The sequence below is a fragment of the Drosophila subobscura genome, chromosome O, assembly GCF_008121235.1.
Source record: "Drosophila subobscura isolate 14011-0131.10 chromosome O, UCBerk_Dsub_1.0, whole genome shotgun sequence".
NCBI classification, from domain to species: domain Eukaryota; kingdom Metazoa; phylum Arthropoda; class Insecta; order Diptera; family Drosophilidae; genus Drosophila; species Drosophila subobscura.
This window is the reverse complement of record NC_048533.1, coordinates 26,715,405-26,734,584: the sequence shown is the minus strand read 5'-3', so window position 1 is coordinate 26,734,584 and position 19,180 is coordinate 26,715,405. Positions and strand designations below refer to the sequence as shown.

At 43.7% G+C, this 19,180-nt stretch overlaps 2 protein-coding genes and 1 long non-coding RNA gene across 6 annotated transcripts; 2 read left to right on the top strand and 1 right to left on the bottom strand.

The window, feature by feature from the left end:
- Positions 1 to 2,809: 2,809 nt before the first annotated feature.
- On the top strand, positions 2,810 to 3,151 carry LOC117899519 (kunitz-type serine protease inhibitor 2-like). Its single transcript, XM_034809571.1, has 2 exons — positions 2,810 to 2,925; positions 2,985 to 3,151. Exons 1-2 carry the CDS (start codon positions 2,817 to 2,819, stop codon positions 3,149 to 3,151), a joined length of 276 nt encoding a protein of 91 aa, XP_034665462.1. The 5' UTR covers positions 2,810 to 2,816.
- A 1,030-nt stretch (positions 3,152 to 4,181) lies between these two features.
- Positions 4,182 to 4,672, top strand: LOC117897108. Of its 2 annotated transcripts, XR_004649067.1 has the most exons (3): positions 4,182 to 4,299; positions 4,357 to 4,606; positions 4,658 to 4,672. It is a non-coding gene; the product is annotated as an uncharacterized LOC117897108 (long non-coding RNA). The 2 variants fall into 2 exon arrangements; XR_004649066.1 differs by lacking the exon at positions 4,658 to 4,672 and having other exon boundaries at positions 4,357 to 4,641.
- Positions 4,673 to 7,607: 2,935 nt separating this feature from the next.
- On the bottom strand, positions 7,608 to 16,054 carry LOC117897106 (ankyrin repeat and SAM domain-containing protein 1A). 3 transcript variants are annotated; one of them, XM_034805751.1, is made up of 13 exons: positions 15,558 to 16,054; positions 14,392 to 14,395; positions 12,224 to 13,126; positions 11,412 to 11,730; positions 10,908 to 11,341; positions 10,628 to 10,862; positions 9,514 to 10,558; positions 9,246 to 9,457; positions 8,892 to 9,185; positions 8,645 to 8,819; positions 8,423 to 8,584; positions 8,233 to 8,364; positions 7,608 to 8,165 (listed from the first exon to the last, which is right to left on the bottom strand). In XM_034805751.1, the coding sequence occupies exons 3-13, from the start codon at positions 13,095 to 13,097 to the stop codon at positions 8,022 to 8,024; spliced, it is 4,026 nt and encodes a 1,341-aa protein (XP_034661642.1). In that variant the 5' UTR covers positions 13,098 to 13,126; positions 14,392 to 14,395; positions 15,558 to 16,054; the 3' UTR covers positions 7,608 to 8,021. The 3 variants fall into 3 exon arrangements, with proteins under 3 accessions (XP_034661642.1, XP_034661644.1, XP_034661643.1); XM_034805753.1 differs by having other exon boundaries at positions 10,628 to 10,850; positions 15,558 to 16,053; XM_034805752.1 differs by lacking the exon at positions 14,392 to 14,395 and having other exon boundaries at positions 12,224 to 13,119.
- Between the last annotated feature and the right edge of the window lie 3,126 nt (positions 16,055 to 19,180).

The window sequence follows — 19,180 nt, the reverse complement described above, 5'->3', positions numbered from 1 at the left end:
AACTAAACTGAATTCTACTTAATTTCAATATTTTTTTCAATCATAATTTTTGGTGTCACGTTTTTTCTGATGATTTTTACATAAAAATACTTATACTTATATAAATATCCCAATATTTGTTGGAGTCCACCGTTTGGACGTTTCATTTTATTTGGCAAGCGGTCGACTGACTTCTAGACACATACAGAACTATTAAAATCAAAAACCAGTTGGTACTTATTATTATAGAAAACACGTCAGTAATTGACTAGTGCTCATGCCCACTCCATGGCACTATAAATGATAGTAGACTGGGCTGAAGCCTGCCATTGGCTTGCCGTGGTTACGACGCAGATATGTTTTGGAGGCTATTCTTGCTATTCTAGCCGCTTCGCTTGTGTATGCTGACATCGAAGAGATACCTCCGGAGAAAATAGTGAAGATGGAGACATACGTACGCAGTGGTTTGTTGACTTAAAATATTACCTGAAAAGTGATCAAAGAAGTTCTTCTCCGCTCAGCTATATGCAGCAAGAGTCCGTCGTATGGCAGTTGTAAAGGACGTCGTGTTATGTGGTACTACAATTATCATCGGAGTAAATGCGAGCATTTCCTCTATTCAAACTGTGGCGGCAACCCTAATCGGTTCCCCAAATATGTATGTCGAATGCGTCAAATTTTGCCGTTAACTCTAAGATGTACATAGAAATACACTGTCAAACATACAAAGAGTATGAAAGTTTTGTACGGCTTTGATAACTACAATTAAATATACTGAAATAAAAGCGTGTAGCTTCAAGGGCACTCTTAACTGAATTGGTGCCTGGATAATTACTTTGTTTCTCGGAGCTTTTTCCGTACTGAGTAATGCAAACCCAAGCACTTTTTTGCATGCAAATTTTCGGATAACTTGGGATGCTAAATTTGGAGTACAGGTAGGGGAAACTTTTTGCTTTGTAGAAACCCTCCACTTTCATTCCATGTCGGCCACTAACTGGCCTATAAATGCCACAATTCTGGGACTGTGTTGGTCATTCGCTTTGCAGAAAGATCTTATCACAATATGTTTTTGCTGCGCATTGCAATTGTTTCCATGGTCGTTGGTGTTGTTTATGCCACCGAAACCAAAGATCCTTTTAGGGATAATTGGTTTAGAGAGATTCGAGAAAAATTACACAATGGTTTGTTACTCTCAGTTTTACCCAACGAATCAAAGATATAAGTTTACTATCTTTTCAGATGTATGCCTCCAGAAACCATCCTATGGAAAATGCAAGGGAAATCGTCGGCAGTGGTACTTCAACGCTTTGCGCATAAAATGCGAGTCTTTTATCTATTCGAATTGCGGCGGTAATCACAATCGTTTTCACAGCTATGAGGAATGCCACGAATTTTGCAACCGACGCGACCCGGATACTATCTATAAGTCTTTACAAATGAATGATTGGGTCTTAAAGAATATTAGAAAATAATAATAAATACAAAAATGCATTAAAATATTAATAATAAAATGATATAAATATTTTACGAAATTGAACTTTTGAGAAGCGTTGGCAAAAAATCTTGAAAAGATTTTCCTTGATCCAATTAGCAGTATCTTAATATAGAATGACGAAAATGTATCTCACGGGTTAATTATGTAGTAAATTTTAATTTAATTTAATTTTAATTTTTAAATCAATGAGGGGAAATATAGAAAACCGTTAAAACCCATTTGATGACTCTGGATGATGGTACATTTTAATTGTAATCATTTGACAGGATATTTCAGGCGAATTGAATGGCATATGAGGATTTTATAATTATGAAATAGAACTGAAAATTCTTAGTTCTGAAATATAGAATGTGTGCACAGATATTTATTGTAGATTTCTGTAAAACTTTGTATAGAAACCGACATGTCGACTCTGCTCTGTTTATTAATTTTTTCATTTATATTCCCTTTTCTGAAATATTTTATATTACAGAGAGCAAAAAAGTATTCAGGCCATCCCCTTGGTTTGTTTTTGATGAATCGGTAACGCTATTAATGTGCACTGACTCCGCTTTGAGCAACAGCGCTAGGCCTTTCACACATCAAAGCTTCGGATTAGCTTATTTGCTAAGTTAAGAATCCAGGTAGAGTTAAGTATACATACGTGAGAATACATTCATCTATATTTTGATTGACGGCGAGTATAAATGCCCCGATCTGGACATAAGTTGGTCATTGGCTTGCCGTGGGTGCTGGGAAGACTTTAATATGTTTTGGCTGTGCATTGCTCTTGTTTTTCTTGTCACTCAGGTACAGTTGTGATAAAAGATATATCATTTAACATAGGTTTGTTTTTTTGAGATTAAATGAAATAATGTTCCAAAAAGATAATAATAAATTTCCGATCCGGATAGATTTTTGCTTGCTGCAACCGTCTTATGGCGCATGCAAGGGACATCGCACTCAGTGGTACTACAATCCATTATTGAATAAATGCGATGTATTTATCTATTCGAACTGTGGTGGCAATGAAAATCGCTTCTACTCCTTTAGAAATTGTGACAGGCTTTGCCGCAAACACCGGGTTCTATGACCAAAAAACTTTAATATTATGCAACCTTATATACTAAATCGTCCACCCTTTCTTTTTGCACGCTTTTCAATAAATATTAAACATCTTACAGCCTAAAAAAATATTTATATAAAGAACAGCTTTTGTTTACCGGACCAACAGCTCTATGCATTTGTGGAGAAAACAGAATGTGTGCTGACTAATAGCCTTCCTCTGGATGGCACTATAAATGTCAGAGACCCGCGTCTGAGTTTGCCATTGCCCTGCCGCTGGTTCTACAAATATATCAAAATGTTCTGGATGCGTCTGGTTGTGGTTTATCTAGCTGCTTCGCTAGTGTATGCTAAAAAAGAAGCCTCGGAGGACGTATCTGACAAGCTAGAAAAAAAGAAACGCTTTGGTTTGTTACCCTGAAATGTTTTAAAAATTGATTGTACAATTGCTTTCTGTTTTGCACAGCTATCTGCAGCATGCGACCTGCCTATGGCAATTGCGGGGGACATCGGTTACTGTTTAATTATAACATCTACCGGAATGAATGCCAGTTGTTCGTCTATTCGAACTGTGGTGGAAACCAAAATCGTTTTCACAGCAATGAGCAGTGCATGAGTTATTGTAACGGATAAGGGTTTATTAGATGTTAAGTACAATTAAAGATTTAATTCAAATTAAGCTATCTCTAATAAATGTTGTGTCCGCACAAATTTATGCCTAAAATTTAAATTATGCCTAAATTAAAATATCTGTCCAAGGAATTTGAAAACCATAACAGAAAATATCGTTGGGCTTATTGAACTAGTTCATTGTTTCATTCATTCATTTCAATTACGCGGACTCACTGCTCCAGGAAAAGCTTACCTATAAATACAACAACATCTGTTGCACTTCAGCTCAGTCGGCATTCTAACCTTCTAGGGACAAATTGGAAAATATGAAATATTCCCGAGCATTACTTGGACTACTGACCGTGCTTGCTGCTTTTATACAATGTGGTTTGGCTCATGATCCGATGCAGATGAGTAAGATATAAGCGATTTCATGGAACACGGATATAATAATGCTGCGATTTCTTGCAGGGATTTGTGCAATGCGTCCCGAGTATGGAAGATGCGACGGACATACCATGGTCTGGGCCTACGATAAAAACAATAATGAATGCACTCTATTCACGTACTCCAACTGTGGTGGCAATCGTAACCGTTTTTCAACTTATGAGGAATGTGTTAACACTTGTGCGATGTTTGAAAAAACTGATGAATATAGATATAAATACCATAATTAAAATAAAAGATATTATTTTCAATAAAAATATATTCATATAAGATGGAAAACGTGGTAGAAACATCTCCCATAGGTGCGGATGAACTCAATCGCTTACAGTAAAAGTGGGGACCGAGAATCTTAGTTTTCGCTAAGCAAAATTAAAAAAAAAGTTCAGTATAACTATTTTTCTACATTATCAGCATTGTTATATTTATTTTCTCTATTAGTTATCCAGCTTAGAAATACACACATATGAGCCTTGCAGGTGTTCTATGATAGCACCTTAACTCATTTAAAATAATTACTCGGTTTAATAGACCCAAACACATTTCCATTTGTAACCAAAATCAATCCGTTGAACGCCATATATATCCCCAAAACATCTGAAATCCAGTTCAGTTTATTTTCTGAGTTTCAGGAGCGAAAATGCGAATGCTCGGAGTTTTACTTAGCTTAATGGCCATGATAGTGGCAGTTGTTGAGTTTGTAGCCTGTGTTTCATTGAGAAAAAGTGAACTCTCATATAAATATGTAACGGATGAAGTATTTATAATGTGATTTTCATTAGAGGTCTGTGCGCTTCGTCCCGAGTATGGGGAATGCAAAGGACATCGTTTGATGTGGGCCTATGATGCGAATCGCAAACAATGCCGTCAATTTACATACTCTAATTGTGGCGGCAATCGGAATAGATTTTCTACCGAAAGACATTGCTATGAGACTTGTGAGGATTACACGTATATCGAAGTCTCAGGCCAATGGATGCCAATAGAAAGAGCTTAGAGTATTCGTTATTTTATTCATTCATCTGCAGCAAAGTCAGCGAATGGAATAAATGCTTGAATTGCTAACATGTCGACCACTTTCAGTGCACACGTTTTGTTGGCGTCTGGCGGTTTTTTTGGTACAACTCATAACAGGCGCCCAGCATTCGGATTATCAGCACAGCAATGAAAAAAAGCTCTTGTCCAGTATTGCTTTCTCCCACGCACCTACATACACATGCACAGTCACACACACAAAATCAAATTGGGGAGGTGGTTGGGACACATTCGATTGTCAAGGGCTGGGCAAACATTTCGTTGCTTGCTGGCATTTGGAACAGGAGAACAGCTTTAAAAGCAACCGCCACTCACTCTCATCTGCTCTGCAGCCGAGGCGAAATGAAAGCTCACGAAAAGTTTGTTGGCAATTATATGCATTACTAATAGAATACAAGGGTATGTTGGGTTTGTGAAGATATTTGCAACAGGCTGGTAAAACAGCAGCTAATTTGCATAAAAGCTGATGAAATTAATTGTCAATGCTACATATTTTAAAATTGTTATTTAAATTGTCATCCTACAAATTATTATAAGCTTAGTGCCCTTGGTAATAAATATACCTTAGTCTATGGTATCCTCAGGTCGTATTATGAATTGAAGCATAACTGCTGGGCTTTGTTGTTTATTTTTTGTATATGCACTTTGCAGTGTGCTGTGCCGTTAAAGGCATAAATCAGTTGGAAGAGGGCAAAATGTGCAAGTTTACAGTTTGAACCCTCTCCTCTGGGCATCTCATTCCACATTCATCCGCTCCGCACCAAGCGCCAAAGTACATTACGAGCATAGAAGCAATGGCAAAGGCAATGGCAATGGCGAATAGTGAAATCAAAGAATAAAGTCACGCAATTTCAATTACAAATAAACGCACATCCAGATAAATGGCAAATGGTACTCTGTAGAAGAGAGACTGGAGGGTGGGGTGTCCTGATGGTAACGATACATGTACACATCCCCAAGACTATACTAATAATAATAATAATAATAATAATAATGAAACTGTGATAAGCTGTGCGCCGCAAATTGCACGCAAGTGAGACGGAGAGAGACAATAACTTGAACCGTTAAGCGGCAGATGAAGCATCAAATGCAGCCAGCCGCCTAGCGATGGGTACGTGACACGATGTCGTGACACCATTATGGAAATCATGGAAAAGTTCCTGTTTAATACTTGTCTATATATTCTATTATTGTCATATGAAATTCGTAAAATTGTTTAGAAAGTAATTTAAAAATCTTTTTATTTGCTTTAAAAAAAAAAAAACCCATCTTTAGTACGATGTTGGCCGAGGCTCAGGTCCCAGGTTCCACGTTGTCCCAGGCTGCTCAAAACGTCGTCATTCTGGCTGGACAGACTCTTTGCCTATCCTATCCAATGATGTCTGGCAACTTTTGACGCATGCGCGCATTTTGTTGCAGGCAACATTAGAGAAAAAGTGCGGCTGGGCTGGGGCTCGGGCTCGGGACGAGCATTGGTGTTGGCCAATGCCAATTAATATTCGCATGATCAAATGGTTAACGCATTTAGCCTTATACAAAACCAACAAGACATTGCTTGGCCGTCCGTACCGCAAACCGGCTCACATTAAACTCGCATTTACGCGTATGCCTTTGTGTAACTGATCGCGCGCGCGCTCTCTCCCTCTCTGCCCCTCTATGCAACTAGCTGTCTCGTTCTGCAATGGGGAGGCCAGTGTGGGAAAGTGCGCCTTAATTGACATCATGAGGCGTTTAAATGGGAAGACCTGACCCGTCCAAGAGTTAAACAACTTGTGGCTTCAGTTAATTATGTATTTATTTAGTATTCTCCATCAATTTCTGTTTTTGCTCCGTTTGTAATTTGTATTTATTTCTCTTTTATGGGGGGTTTTTGCTCTTCGGATTATCGTCAGCTTTCAATTTGTTGTATATTGTATATGTGTTTGTATATATTGTTTGTTTGTTCTTATTAAATTTCATTAGTTATGGGCTAGAATATGATTTCGCATATAGCTTATTAAAATTGATTTATATCTGGGATGAGCAGGAAAAGGAGTAGGAGCAGGTTGTTGTCTTTATGGCATAACAATCTATTGAATTGCCCAAGAGAAATTGGATTAAGATGATCTTCGTTTTTGTATTGATTAGGTAGGTACTTAATGGAATCTGTTGTACCAGAAGCAGGCTAACATTTAAAGCATTTGCATACATCGATAGAGTAGAATCAAATTGAGAATAAATTATGATTAAAATTGCTAAATAAAACATCAACTCAAGAGAATGATTGAGAGGATAACAACAACAAGGCCTGGCCTTAAACCAAATACAAAATGCTTCACAATTTAACAACTAAGGGACTAGTTAAAAATTCCATTCCTTTAAAAATTCGTAAAATATGCTCCAAAAGATACTTAAAATTGTACATTCATTCATACATATGTAGATACAATACTCTTCACATCGATGTAGTAAACTTTCATTAATGATGATTTTGTAAGCAACAATTCGCTTATAACTTGATGCGTTGTCTGTACTTTGATTTGATTCGATTCGCTTAAATATTCAATTAAAAATTATATAACAACACACGCATACATATCGGTATTACATAGGTATAAGTCGTATGTATATAGTATGTAGAGTAAATGTGGATTAGCCAATAGATTATAGATCTCCATGAATGCGGGATATGATTTTTGCATTGCTTTTGTATTTTAAATTTACTTTTAATTTCATTTCAATTCTTTGTTTGTTCCTATTGGAAATATGCAGCATTCAACATCGATAAAATTGTTTAATAAGCCAATATATTTTTAAATTTTTTTGTGATTCTCAATGGTTTTGTTTTGTTTAAAAAATTTGCTAAAACATTTTCATATATTTTGTTTGTTCTTTTTTTTTGTTTACTTTGTAAATGCCATTATTTTCATATGCTTGGTTTTTAAGAGGGGAAAAATTCAAAATGCATTTAATGACAATTTCCATATGAATGTAAGCTGTTGGGCTTCTGTTTTTTTTTATCGTTTGTTGAAGTTTTGAAGCTCGAAAAAAGCCTTGGGTTTTTGTTGTGCGTTTCTCTTACATTGAAAAAATTGTGCCTTTTGTTAAGAGTCTTTTTGTTCTATTCGTTTTGTAGTTGTTCTTTGGCCATTCGAAAATGTTTTTATCTTTTTTCTTTTTTTAAATAACATTTCGTATAAAATGCAAGAACTACGATCTGGAAGTTGTGTAGTTACCATATTACAAAAATTCCATCTAACTAGAGCTTGAACAGGGCCCCATAGTTGGTGAGGCAAAGTAGTTTGGAGCAGAGACTGCTACTGCGACTGTGTTTGGGATTGTGAGTGAGATTTAGATTGAGACTGCGACCTGGCCTGAGTGGTGCCGGTGTGGGTTGCTTGGCTTCTGCTTGAACTACGGCCAGGTCCTCACTCTATTTCCCACTACAGTACTCGCCCAGCAGCATGCCATTATCCAGGAGCAACGCTGGCGTGGCGGCAATCCCATCGCGTAGCGCCAACTGGTAGGCCACCTCGAAGGCCTGTCCCAGCGTCAGTATAATCTCACTTGCCAGGTCCTGCATGGCGAAATAAAAGAAGATTAGCAGGGGGATACGTTATAGTTTCGGTACCTGTTTTACTCACCGTGCTTTGAACCTGAAATACATGGCAGTAGTGCAGATCCTGTTCTTTGGTGATGTAGGCAAAGTGTCGCAGATCCTCCGAGTCCTGACAGGCGCAGTTGATGTTTTGTATCTCATGCTCGCAAATGATGCGCTACAAGGAAATCCATATAAAGATAGTAGGGATTGCTCTCTCCGTGTGACGGACTTACCTTGCTGCTCACATCGATGAACTCTACGCCGCGATGACTGATGGCCAGGGAGAGCGGTGACCCCGATTTGGCTTCACCTTCGCTAGAGGCTTTCAGCTTTTGTATGGACTTCTTAGTGGACTCTGTGCCACGTAGTTCTTTCACAACCGTTGAGCCGAGGTACTGTAAATATTATTCCGCTTTAGTTTCCTCAAATGAGAGTTGGCTAAAGATAAAACACACCTGAACCTCGTAATTGATGTGCTCGTTGAGCAACGTCTGCGCCGAGTGGCGCCATTCGGTGGTCCGGAGATTGGCTGGCAGACCCAGCAGCAGCTCTGAGGGTGCCCGTATGTGGAGTGGTGCAGTGGATGGCACAGCTTTCCTTGCCGGAGGAGCCGGTGGTGGTGGTGCAGGTCTTCAGGTGAATATGAACAATATAAATGAGTAGAATTCCTTTTTTTTATACGAAAAAGAGCTGCCATCTTACCGGCTTTTGCGATAGCCCGTTATGGAATTGCGATGCTGCACAGGATTGGGGGGTATCCTGGCTGCCACCACCTCCTTGTTGCCATTGCCATTCGTTGTCAACTGATTGGTTTCGTTGTTCTCGCCCAGCGGCGTCTTCTGGGACGCCTTGGAGTCGCTGTCCCGCGTCTGTCGGATGTAGGCCAGGGACTGCAGGATGCGTCTGCGGTGGCCCAGCTTGTTGATCTCCAGCACAGTCTGCAGCTCCACATCCCACACACCGCACACGCTCTCAATGGTGTTGTACAGATGTTTGCTATACGAGATTTAAAACGATGTTAATGAATAATTCTTTTGAATCGTTTATGCAACTCACTTGAAGAACTCTAGGTACTCGGGCAGGGCGATGCTGTGGAGCCACTGCTGCAGCGTGGCGACACCCTGTTGCTTATTCTCCTGCTGCGTTTTGCTGGGCACCTGAGGCTGGAACTCAGCAGGTGGCAGGGTCTGTACAAAGCGCAACAGCTTAGGCGCATCTCGCTCGGGAATGTGCAGCAAGGAAATATCCGGCTCCTCGAAGACATTGTGCTGGAGAGACCATCATAAAGATTAAGTTGCTTGGAGATAGCTGAGCCCAAACTCACCACAAATTTGTAGTTATCATAGCCATTCTCGAAGAGCATTCTCTCCATATGCAGCAGTCCGGCGTTGCGCAGACGTGTGGCCAATTCCCGACGCTCGTTGGGCACCTCCATGTCCTCGAAATCCAGCTCAATGTCGTGTGTGGGCGTGATGCTGGTGTTTAAGATGCCGCTGCCAAAGTTCTCAATGATCTCCGAGATCTTCTTGCGCGCCTCCTCCGCATTGAAGGGGCTAAGCAGGTTGATCGAATTCCGTGTGGCCGCCGAGTGTCCGCTACCCGGAGACTTGGCAGGGGACTTCCCAGCCGATTTTGTAGGCGATTTTGAGGGGGAACGCCGAGGCGCCACAGGAGCTGCCGCCGCATCCGTTGAGGAGTTGCCATTGGCCTCCAGCGTTTGAGGTGACGGCTGCTGCTGCTGTGCTTGATTAGTGGGCGTCGTCGGGGGCTTGATGAACTTTCTCTCCGGCACAGCTGGCTTGGTGGGTAATGGAGGACGCACTCGGGGCATGGGCTGCTGTTGCTGCTGCTGTAGTTTTCCCTCCTCTGGTACCTGTACGAGCACCTGCACCGTGGGCCGCTGCTCTCTGGGCTGTGAGGCAGCTCCCTTGAGCAGACCCGCAAAGGGAACATCACTAACAAACTCTTCCACATAGTCCGTGGAGTGGGACAGGCTGTGGTCCGAGGAGCATGAGATGCTGGAACTCAAAGAGCCCGAAGAGGGTGCCGGACAGCGTGGCACCACTGTCACCGCATCATCGTAGTCGTAGCCGGGCGTGCCCAGCGTGGGCAGTAGCTTCGAAGGCGATGAGCCCGTCTCGATCATCAGCTGCTGTGCCGCCTGCAACTGCAGCAGGGCCGAGCGACGCTTGTACTCCTGACTCAACGGACGTATCCTTTCGTGGATGGTGCGCTCCGCCTGGCTGGAGCTGGGCGGCGGATGATCCGGCGTCGGTGGCTGCTTGTAGTGGGTGGGACTGCTGGGTATCTGCTGCTTGGCCTCGCAATTCTCATCGGCGGCACCACTCGATTTGTTGGCTGCATTTGCGCTGTAATTATTAGTAATTATCAGCTTAGTACTTTATTTCCCTTTGATTTCTTGTTAAGGATATCCTCACCTGCTGTTCCTGTTTCGCTTGAGCTTCCGGTTGGGATTGTACGACTTGAGGGTGGCACTTTCACAGGACTTGAGCAGCTCCTTGGACAGCTTGGTGGCCGCACTTCGCGGTGCCGGAATGGGGCGCTTCATGGAGCTGGTGGCAGGCGACTCGCCACTCGAATTCGGGACACTTGTCTCGCTGTTCAGCTCCGAGCTGCTGCACTGTCGATCCAACATGTCATCTGCAAGATTATCTTTATAAGTTGTGGATCAGAAGAGCTCTTAGAAGCTCTACTTACTGCTTGAACTGATGCTCACTCCCCCATCTATGGCGGAGCGTGTGCTCTGCCTGGCACTGGCATAGAGCCGATCGCTTCGCTGTCTTTCCCTTAGCTGCGTCTCATCGAAGCTCATGCCACCGACACTGCCATGGCTCTGATGGGAGTACGGACTGTCGGTGGGAGGCGGACGTCGCAGATGCTGCTGTTGCTGTCCCTGGCTAGAGCTGGGGGAGCTGTAGCTGAACTGCTGGCCCGATCCGGCATGTGTGGGCGAAACGGAGAGATTCCGACGCGGCGGCTTCTTTGGCGGACCAGCTGGGGCAAAGGTGCTCATCTGGAGGGGCTGGCCACCAACGCCACCAGTGGAGCAGCGAGAACGAGGTGAGACTGATGCTGGCTCAAAGCTGCTCAACGACGACGACGGACTCACACTGTAGCCGCCAACCATTTCGCTACAGCAAGGAGAATTTATAGAGAAATCAGATGTAGACAATCCAAAGTAATCCGATCACCCATACTCACATCTGACTGTGCAGTGGGGAGTGCGCATTGAGATCCTGGTAGAAACGATCCTCAGGCTGTAGGGCACTGTCCAGGGACTTGCCGCCATTGTAGGTGCCAGCCCCATTGCCGGCACTCAGACGCTGCTTGCTGTAGCCGGACTGCTGCATAGAGTGCGAGTGGTTCAGCAAGTGGTTGTTCGAGTTGAAGTGGTAGTGATTGCTGCTGTGCTGCGGCTGCTGCTTCAATTGGCTACCCCGCCCGGAGAGGGGTGGCGGTCCCGTGTGCTGCCTGTAAATCACCTCATCAACCTCATCGGTGTCCATTTGATGGCGAAAGTCTGCAAAGAAAACAAATGAATTTTTGATTATAATCATAATTTAACAATGAGAACAAATCACAACAATAACTACTTAGACGTATTTTGATTTATCTTAAGTTATTTTAAGTGATGGGAAGTCTTACAAATTTAATTAAAATAAATAAAAAAAGGGAATTTACGGACTTACGGACAAAGGGATTGACTTAGTTGCAAGCAGATAACTATAGTTCTTGGAACGACAAAAAAAACAAGTTGATTTTGCACCACAAAGATAAATACACTTGAGGATCAAAGTGGAATGGACCTGGCACGTATCTCTCAATGTAGTACACTCCATTCCTCACGAATGGGGTCAACGATGTTTATGTGTCGTTCCTTTCCGATAACTTTTACGTATATAATTGCATTCTCATGAGTACCAATGATTAATGCGCGGTTAGGTATGCAAAAATGATACATTTCAAAGCAGATTAAGTTTGTGGTTTGTTCTATAAGTACTACTCATACGCACTGTTTATCACTGCCACTATATGCTTGGTCACATGCGGCGGAAACTCTCGCAGAATGTCCAGGGCAGTGCGTCCTTCGTTGTCGGTGGCGGATAGATCGATGCCAGCCCTCAGCAGTGTCCTCACAACATTCTCCTTGCCGCATAGCGATGCCTCATGCAAGGCCGTGCCCGAGGGCGTCAGCAGATTGACACTTACGCCCGCTGCCAGCAGCACCTCCACGACGTTCTTGTGTCCGTTGCGGCTGGCCAGGTGCAGGCAGGTGTGTGGAAAGATCGTCCGGCTGGGGGAGGCCGGAGACGAGGGCGATGGTGTACCCCTCTCCATGGGCGCCAGGTGGGCGATCAGCTCGGGATGCGCGCGGATCAGCATTTGTACCGCCTGCAGGCGACCGTACTGGGCGGCCAGATCTAGGGGTGTCTCTCCCCGTGAGTTGCGCATATTGGGATCCGCATCGTGGCCCAGGAGCAGAGCCAACGCACCGGTGTGTCCATGCTGGGCGGCACAGTGCAGCGGCGTCTCCTGCTCAATGGTCTGCAGATTGGCACTGGCCGGTCGATAGGGATGCGTGAGGAGCAGTCGCACAATGTCCGTCTCGCCGGCCCAGGCAGCCAGATGGAGTGGCGATGAGCCACGGGAGTCTGGTAGATTGGGCGAGGCATCGTGGGCGAGCAACAGCCTCACAATATCCTCGTGGCCATTGAGACAGGCATGATGGAGGGCCGAGTAGCCCCCACTGTCCTGTACATTGACGCCAGTGCCGCGACGTAGGCTGGCGAGGGGTCCGACCCTTTTAGCCTTCTGTGTGAGGACCTTCTCGATGTGGCTGATGTTGCCGTTACGTGCCGCCTCCAGGAACTCCTGATCCTTGCCCATTGTCGCTGAATGTGGGGAGAGGCTGTAAATGGATTCTCGTTAATGGACTTTCATACACTCTTAATCGCTGACAGGTTTCAAGGACCAGCCTTCCAGTCCCCCCGCTCTGGCCCGAGGTGCTGATTTGCTGCAAATGAATTATGACTGTCAAGTGTGCTTCATTAAAACGCCGGCGGCTTTGTGTTACGTGGCAGGCGGCAGGTCGCCTTTTCTCTAATGACTTTTTGCATGTCTTTCCATTTAAGCTCCCACTCCCGCTCGTACCCGTCCCTATCCAGCAGCCCAGCACAGTCTGCTTTCCACCCACTCAGGGGATGCCATTAAAAAAATTGCACAATAAGACACCAGAATGGGGTTGATGGGGCGTTCGCACAGCGAGTGGAGTGGAGCCTTGCTCCTGATGAAGTGCTTCTCACGCGCTGGAATATCTTCGAGTATCTTTGATATGTGCTACGTGACACAGTCGTGACATGCACCATGGGAGTTGCATGCCATTCACACATAGAAAATCTCTGATATGAAATTCTCTCAGCAATGTTTGATAAGAAAGAAAGTGATAGAAAGTAGGGGAAATTATCGGAAATACCAGAAATCAAAGTAATTTCTGCTTGATAAAGATAACATATTTATGTCGTGGTCTATTTATTACTTTTTATTAACTTTTCCTGCTATAAAAGAGTAAGTAATGTTTTGGGTGAGTTTAAGATAACGTGATATGAAAGTCGTGTTATCAAAAGTGAAGCGCTTTGATAGCTTGAAGTGGATATGGCAACTTAAGAATGATTGGAAAGCTACATATAAATGATGTCGGAAGTGCTAGGAAAATCTAGCAGAAATTAAAGGAGCTTGCATGAGGTATACAAAGATATAATTATGTATGTACTATTGCCGTGCTCCACACGTTGTTTACGTTGCAGCAGGGCTTTGCAAAGATAACGAACTGAAGTTATGTACATCTACACGAAAGTGTTTATTTCTAGAGTCATATTTGTGGTATTTGTTTATTTTTTTTCCTGACAATCTACAGACAGATGTGTGATAATGTTAGCCTGCCACACCATATACTCGTTTTCGTTTTCTATTTCAAAGAGTGATGCATCAGCTATACGAGTAGCTAAATGGCAAAGTGTGAAATTACACAAAAACAAACGCATTGCTGACTGATAATAAGATGAAATCATGGGAATTCTACTTAAACTCAAGCAAGTTTGCCCCATTGTGCAGTTATACTTATGGGAAAGGCATTGGGCTCTGACTCTGCAACATGATAACGCACGTTGTGTGCGCCTAAAAGCAGGCTGCCCGTCGTCTCGTCGTGTCCTGTGGAGTCGTGTTCTGAGCTGTCCTGTCGTGTTGTCTGTCCTGCCACTTTTCAATGCTTCAATGAGATAAATACTGGTAGAAGGCTGCAACAGATAATCACCTGCTTACACACACGCAGGGCGACTCTTACACACACTCCCACACACACACCCAGAAGCAACCACAAACATGGATATGTACATGTCTCATTTATCATACTATATACTATAAAATTCAACAAAAGGTAGGTTAGGCACATCCTGCAGAGGCAGGGGTACAAAGAGAGAGAGAGCGAGCGACCCAGAGAGAGAGTTGTATAGAGTGCGCCTGCTCTGCCGCGCCCACCACCGACTAAGCTTTATGCTCCACTCCCCCATACTACTCGTACTATGCTACCCCCAGGAGTGGAGTCCTTTCCTTTACCCCACTCCCCGCTGGCTATTCATAATTTTTCGCCAGCAAACTCTGAGGCGTGTCAGGAGTAGCACCAGCAGCTGGAGGGTTGAGGCGGCGTGGGCGGGGGTTACGGAGGATGCGTTTAGGCCAGGCCAAAGAAAGGCAACGGAAATTGAGGCACATTAGAAGCAGACGCTTGACACCACAGCAACAACAACAGCAGCAACAACGACAAATGTCAATTGGCAGTAGTTTGCATATCTTCTCCCCCCCACACCACACACACCCTCATAGAGAGACCCCGAACATAATTGGGTCAAAGGATATTGACCCTAAGCAGCCATAAAGCTATAGCCAGACAATGTGAATGCATATGGAAAACGTATCTGTCAGATACTACTCGTACTCTTGGGTGTAATCCAATGCGAAAACGTTGACAGTTTTGTCTGGTAAATCGTTTCCGGTGCTGTCTGTCCCACAACTGTCTGTTCATTCATTTGTGAAACTCGGGGAACACACAGACAAGCAGACACACGCACACACAAACACACACACATTTGTTATTGGCATTTTCGGTTAGTGCACTTAAAAGGCGTGTACTCTCGTACTACCATATACACACACGCACACACTCTTGCAGATGGAAGTACACACACGCACACTTTGAGATACAATCACAGCCACTTGGCAGATACATTTTCTGCCTTGCAAGACCAACAATTTTCGCTTTTCTTTGAATTCGTTGATTTCTTTTCCATCTACCTTTTTCGCTTAGTTTATTTGGGAAGTATTATTTCTATTTCGCTATGTACGGCACGGTATAAGCGTGTGTGGGTGCCGTTTGGGAGACTTTCAACTCGTGTGGGCGGACCGTCGTGTGCCTGGGGGACAGACTTTTCACGTCTTGTTTAATTTAATAAATTTTATCATTTGATTTCGTTTCGTTTCACTTGGAATCCAATTTATTTCATTTGCTTGTCTTCATGCATGGTGCAGCATGCCCCATCCTCATCGTCGTCGTCGTCCAGCAAACATTTCTAGCACATTTTCCCATTTGACGAGAATGGTTGGGTCTGTTCCGTCCGCCTCTCAATTCTCGACTCCCCGCAATTCTGATTCCGATTCCGCCCTACGATACCAATTTCCGACTCCGCTCCGACTGCACAACTCTAGTCTGCGACAGCGACTGGGTCTCGGTCTGGGTCTGGGTCTGGCGTTAGTTCCGTAATAATTTCGCTCTCCGTGGCACTTCGCTCCGTAGTGCTGTGCTCAGCTCTGCTCTGCTCCCCTTCTGCCACTGCCAGTGCCACCATGCGCCGTGCACTTTGGCTGTTGTGTGCAATGTATTCATCCCATCCGCTCGGGAGACGACACCAATGAAAGTTTTTCTTTTTATAATAGTATTTCTCTGTTTTGTTCATGGGAATACAATACATTTTGGTTATGGTTTGCCTTTTGCACCGCTCCGCGCTTTCACTCGATTGTTTTGCCCTCCTGATGCGGGCGAAAGAGCGGGGAAAGCAGCCGCAGAGTTTGCTCAGAGTGAGTCGGAGAGCCAGCGAGCAATGCAGACACATGGAGAGCGATAAAGAGAGTGGGAGAGCGCTCTGAGAACAAATACAGTTTTGTTTGTGTTTATTTAGACGATAATATGCTTTTGTTTACGTATTTTGATGTGCGAAACTGACAGACGCACAGCCAAAGAGCGAGATAGATGGAGAAAGCACAGCACAGAGCACAGAAAGAGAGAGAACGATAGCGCCAGTGTAAGAATGTAAGAGTGTAAAAATAGTTGCAGCTTTTCTTTACATTTCTGTAATCATGCTGCTGGAGGAATGCACTGCAGCAGCAGTGAAAGAACCAACGCCTTCCCTTTCGTGTTGCCATGCATATAAATAAATGTTCTATCTCTGGAATAAATTGTATTGGATTACCACAACGATCGATCGATCGTTGAGTTGATAAATGATCCGCCAAGGAATTTATGATGGTATGCAGCATATGGGTGTGGGAGGTGTTGAGTAAGTACCGATCTGTTGCATATCTTTGCCAGAATCTTGCAGCTCGGGCAGTTGTTAGTTTATTATTGAAACTCTTAGATATATGGATGTGCATTCAGGGAAATGAACTGCAGTGGCGAACACCCATGGCTAAAGTTCAGAGAGATTGAATGAAATATCCGCTTACGAGAATTGGCTGAGGGAGTGGCAAAAGTGCCAGCTATTAAAACTTATTATAATAACTCTTTTGGAGACATTCAAATTTTATACATTTTTGATCGCAGTTATTTATAAAAAATTATAGTATTTTACTTACATCATTCATATACGATTTTGCACTAAAATATTTTTCAAAAGAACTTTCACTGTGAATATTTTAAAGGTTGTCCGAAAACAGCCAAAACGGAAATGTTCAAAGTAGCTTCAACTCATATTCGTGTATCGTACGAGTAGCACAAGTAGCACTCGTACTGACCGAATCTAAGATCATAAAATGTTGTACCCCATAAAAGAAACACAAGTAAATACTCTCGTGGTAAACAAAATGAGTAACTTTCTGCTGTTATTTTCTTCTCTTTACCTTGCAGTATTTGTTGTAGTTGTTCTTTGCTTTATTTGCTGGCCCACTGAGCTTTCGAGTGCTTATCTTTCTCTCTTTCTCTCTCTGAATATGTCACTCAACAGTGTTTACTTTCGCTTCCATGCTTTCGCTCTCTCACTTCTACGTGTCTCTCTCTCTCTCTGTGCGTGACACATGCGCCGCCCAGAAACTTTCTTATCAGTGACAAGCAAAGCTTCGTTTTTCAATCAGCTGTTTGATAAGAGCCGCCGCCGCTTAACCCTTGGTTGGCCCTGTGCCATGAGCTTTGGCCGTCGTCCCCATGCAGATGTTGTTGTGCAATGACATGGACAGGGACATGAATTATGGTTCGCATGACTGGCAACGTGACTCACTTGGTCAGCCTGAGTCTCAGTCTCAGTCGCAGTCGCAGTTCCAGCTTAGGCTACGCTTTGTGGGCGGACACATGCAGCGAGGCGCACTGTTGCCGTGTTGTGGCATGCCACATCTACAAATCTATACACACACACAAACAAACAAGCCCGCAAACAAATAAAATAGACAGACGACCAACACCTACGACCCACCGCATGAGTTTTCATACTCAATTGCCGCAAATGCCACAAATATGTGTAATTGACTTGAAAATGCGCCAAGCAAATCAATCCGCACACAAGTCCACCCGCTGTCCACTCTGTCCATCCAGTGTCCGCTCTGTCCGTCCGACCTCAAGTGCAGCGCGTGAACTCATTCTCATTCGTCTGTCCGTCCGTCCGGTCAGCAGAGTGTGCGGCACGCTCCGTTCGCTCTCTGGCTGGCTGGCTGGCTCATTCGCTTGCTGTGTGATTGATGAATGTTGCATACATATTTTGGACGCCGTTGGCTGCCACCATTGTGTGGCATTAATGAGACACTGGCCATTTGTTTTGCCATTTCTTGTTTTGGTTTTGTTTCCATTCCAGCTGTTCGCTGAAACCGAACCGAACCGACCTCTGGGTGCCTTACCAACTGAGAATTGTTTGAATGCAGTCCCCCCTGCTCAATGTAGATTTTCCCCCATTTTCAATTGTTGAAAACGTAAAATTTAACGGTTATTATAACACATCGATAAAGTGTGGATAGCAGTGTCGCGCAGTGCAGCAATTAGAGGCGCATTATGTGGTCTTCACAAATATTTGGCGGGACTTAGAGATTTAGTATCTCTTCGGCAAAGGAGAAGGAACAGACACAGATACAGATACGAGGGCAAGTACAAGCGCTAGCGGAACTGTTTATTACCATAAATAATTGTCAACGCCAGCCAAAAAATAACGTCAACTGATATACAGTCATGGCCCGGCCCGATCTTGGTTCAGTTTTGCTTTGCTTTTGGCTTGGTATTCATTTCAGTTTACAGCACACTTGAAAGGCTCCAAGCCGACGCCGCACCCTGACGTCATTTGCTGGTGGGTGCAGCTAGCAGCAAGCAGCAGCCTCCAACAACTTAGGAGTCTATGGCTCTCGGTTGTGGCTGTGGCCCTGCATTGCTCATAATAAAGTCATTAGATTGTACCAGCATCGTACTCGTACAATTTTGAGGCGTTAATGGTTTAGTTCCGCTGCATTGACTGCCACAAAGCACTTCCGCATAGAACAAATTGGATATGAATTGGGGATTAGCCATGCACCCATATAGCGATTCGTTTTGGAAGGTATATCCAAGTGGAATACAGCATTTGGATATACATTTTACTTCAATAAGAGGAGTACACTTTAAAAATAATAGTTTTTTATGGTTAAAAATTTAATAGTTTTTTTTTTGTAACATTCCAAAATTAAGCGGAAAC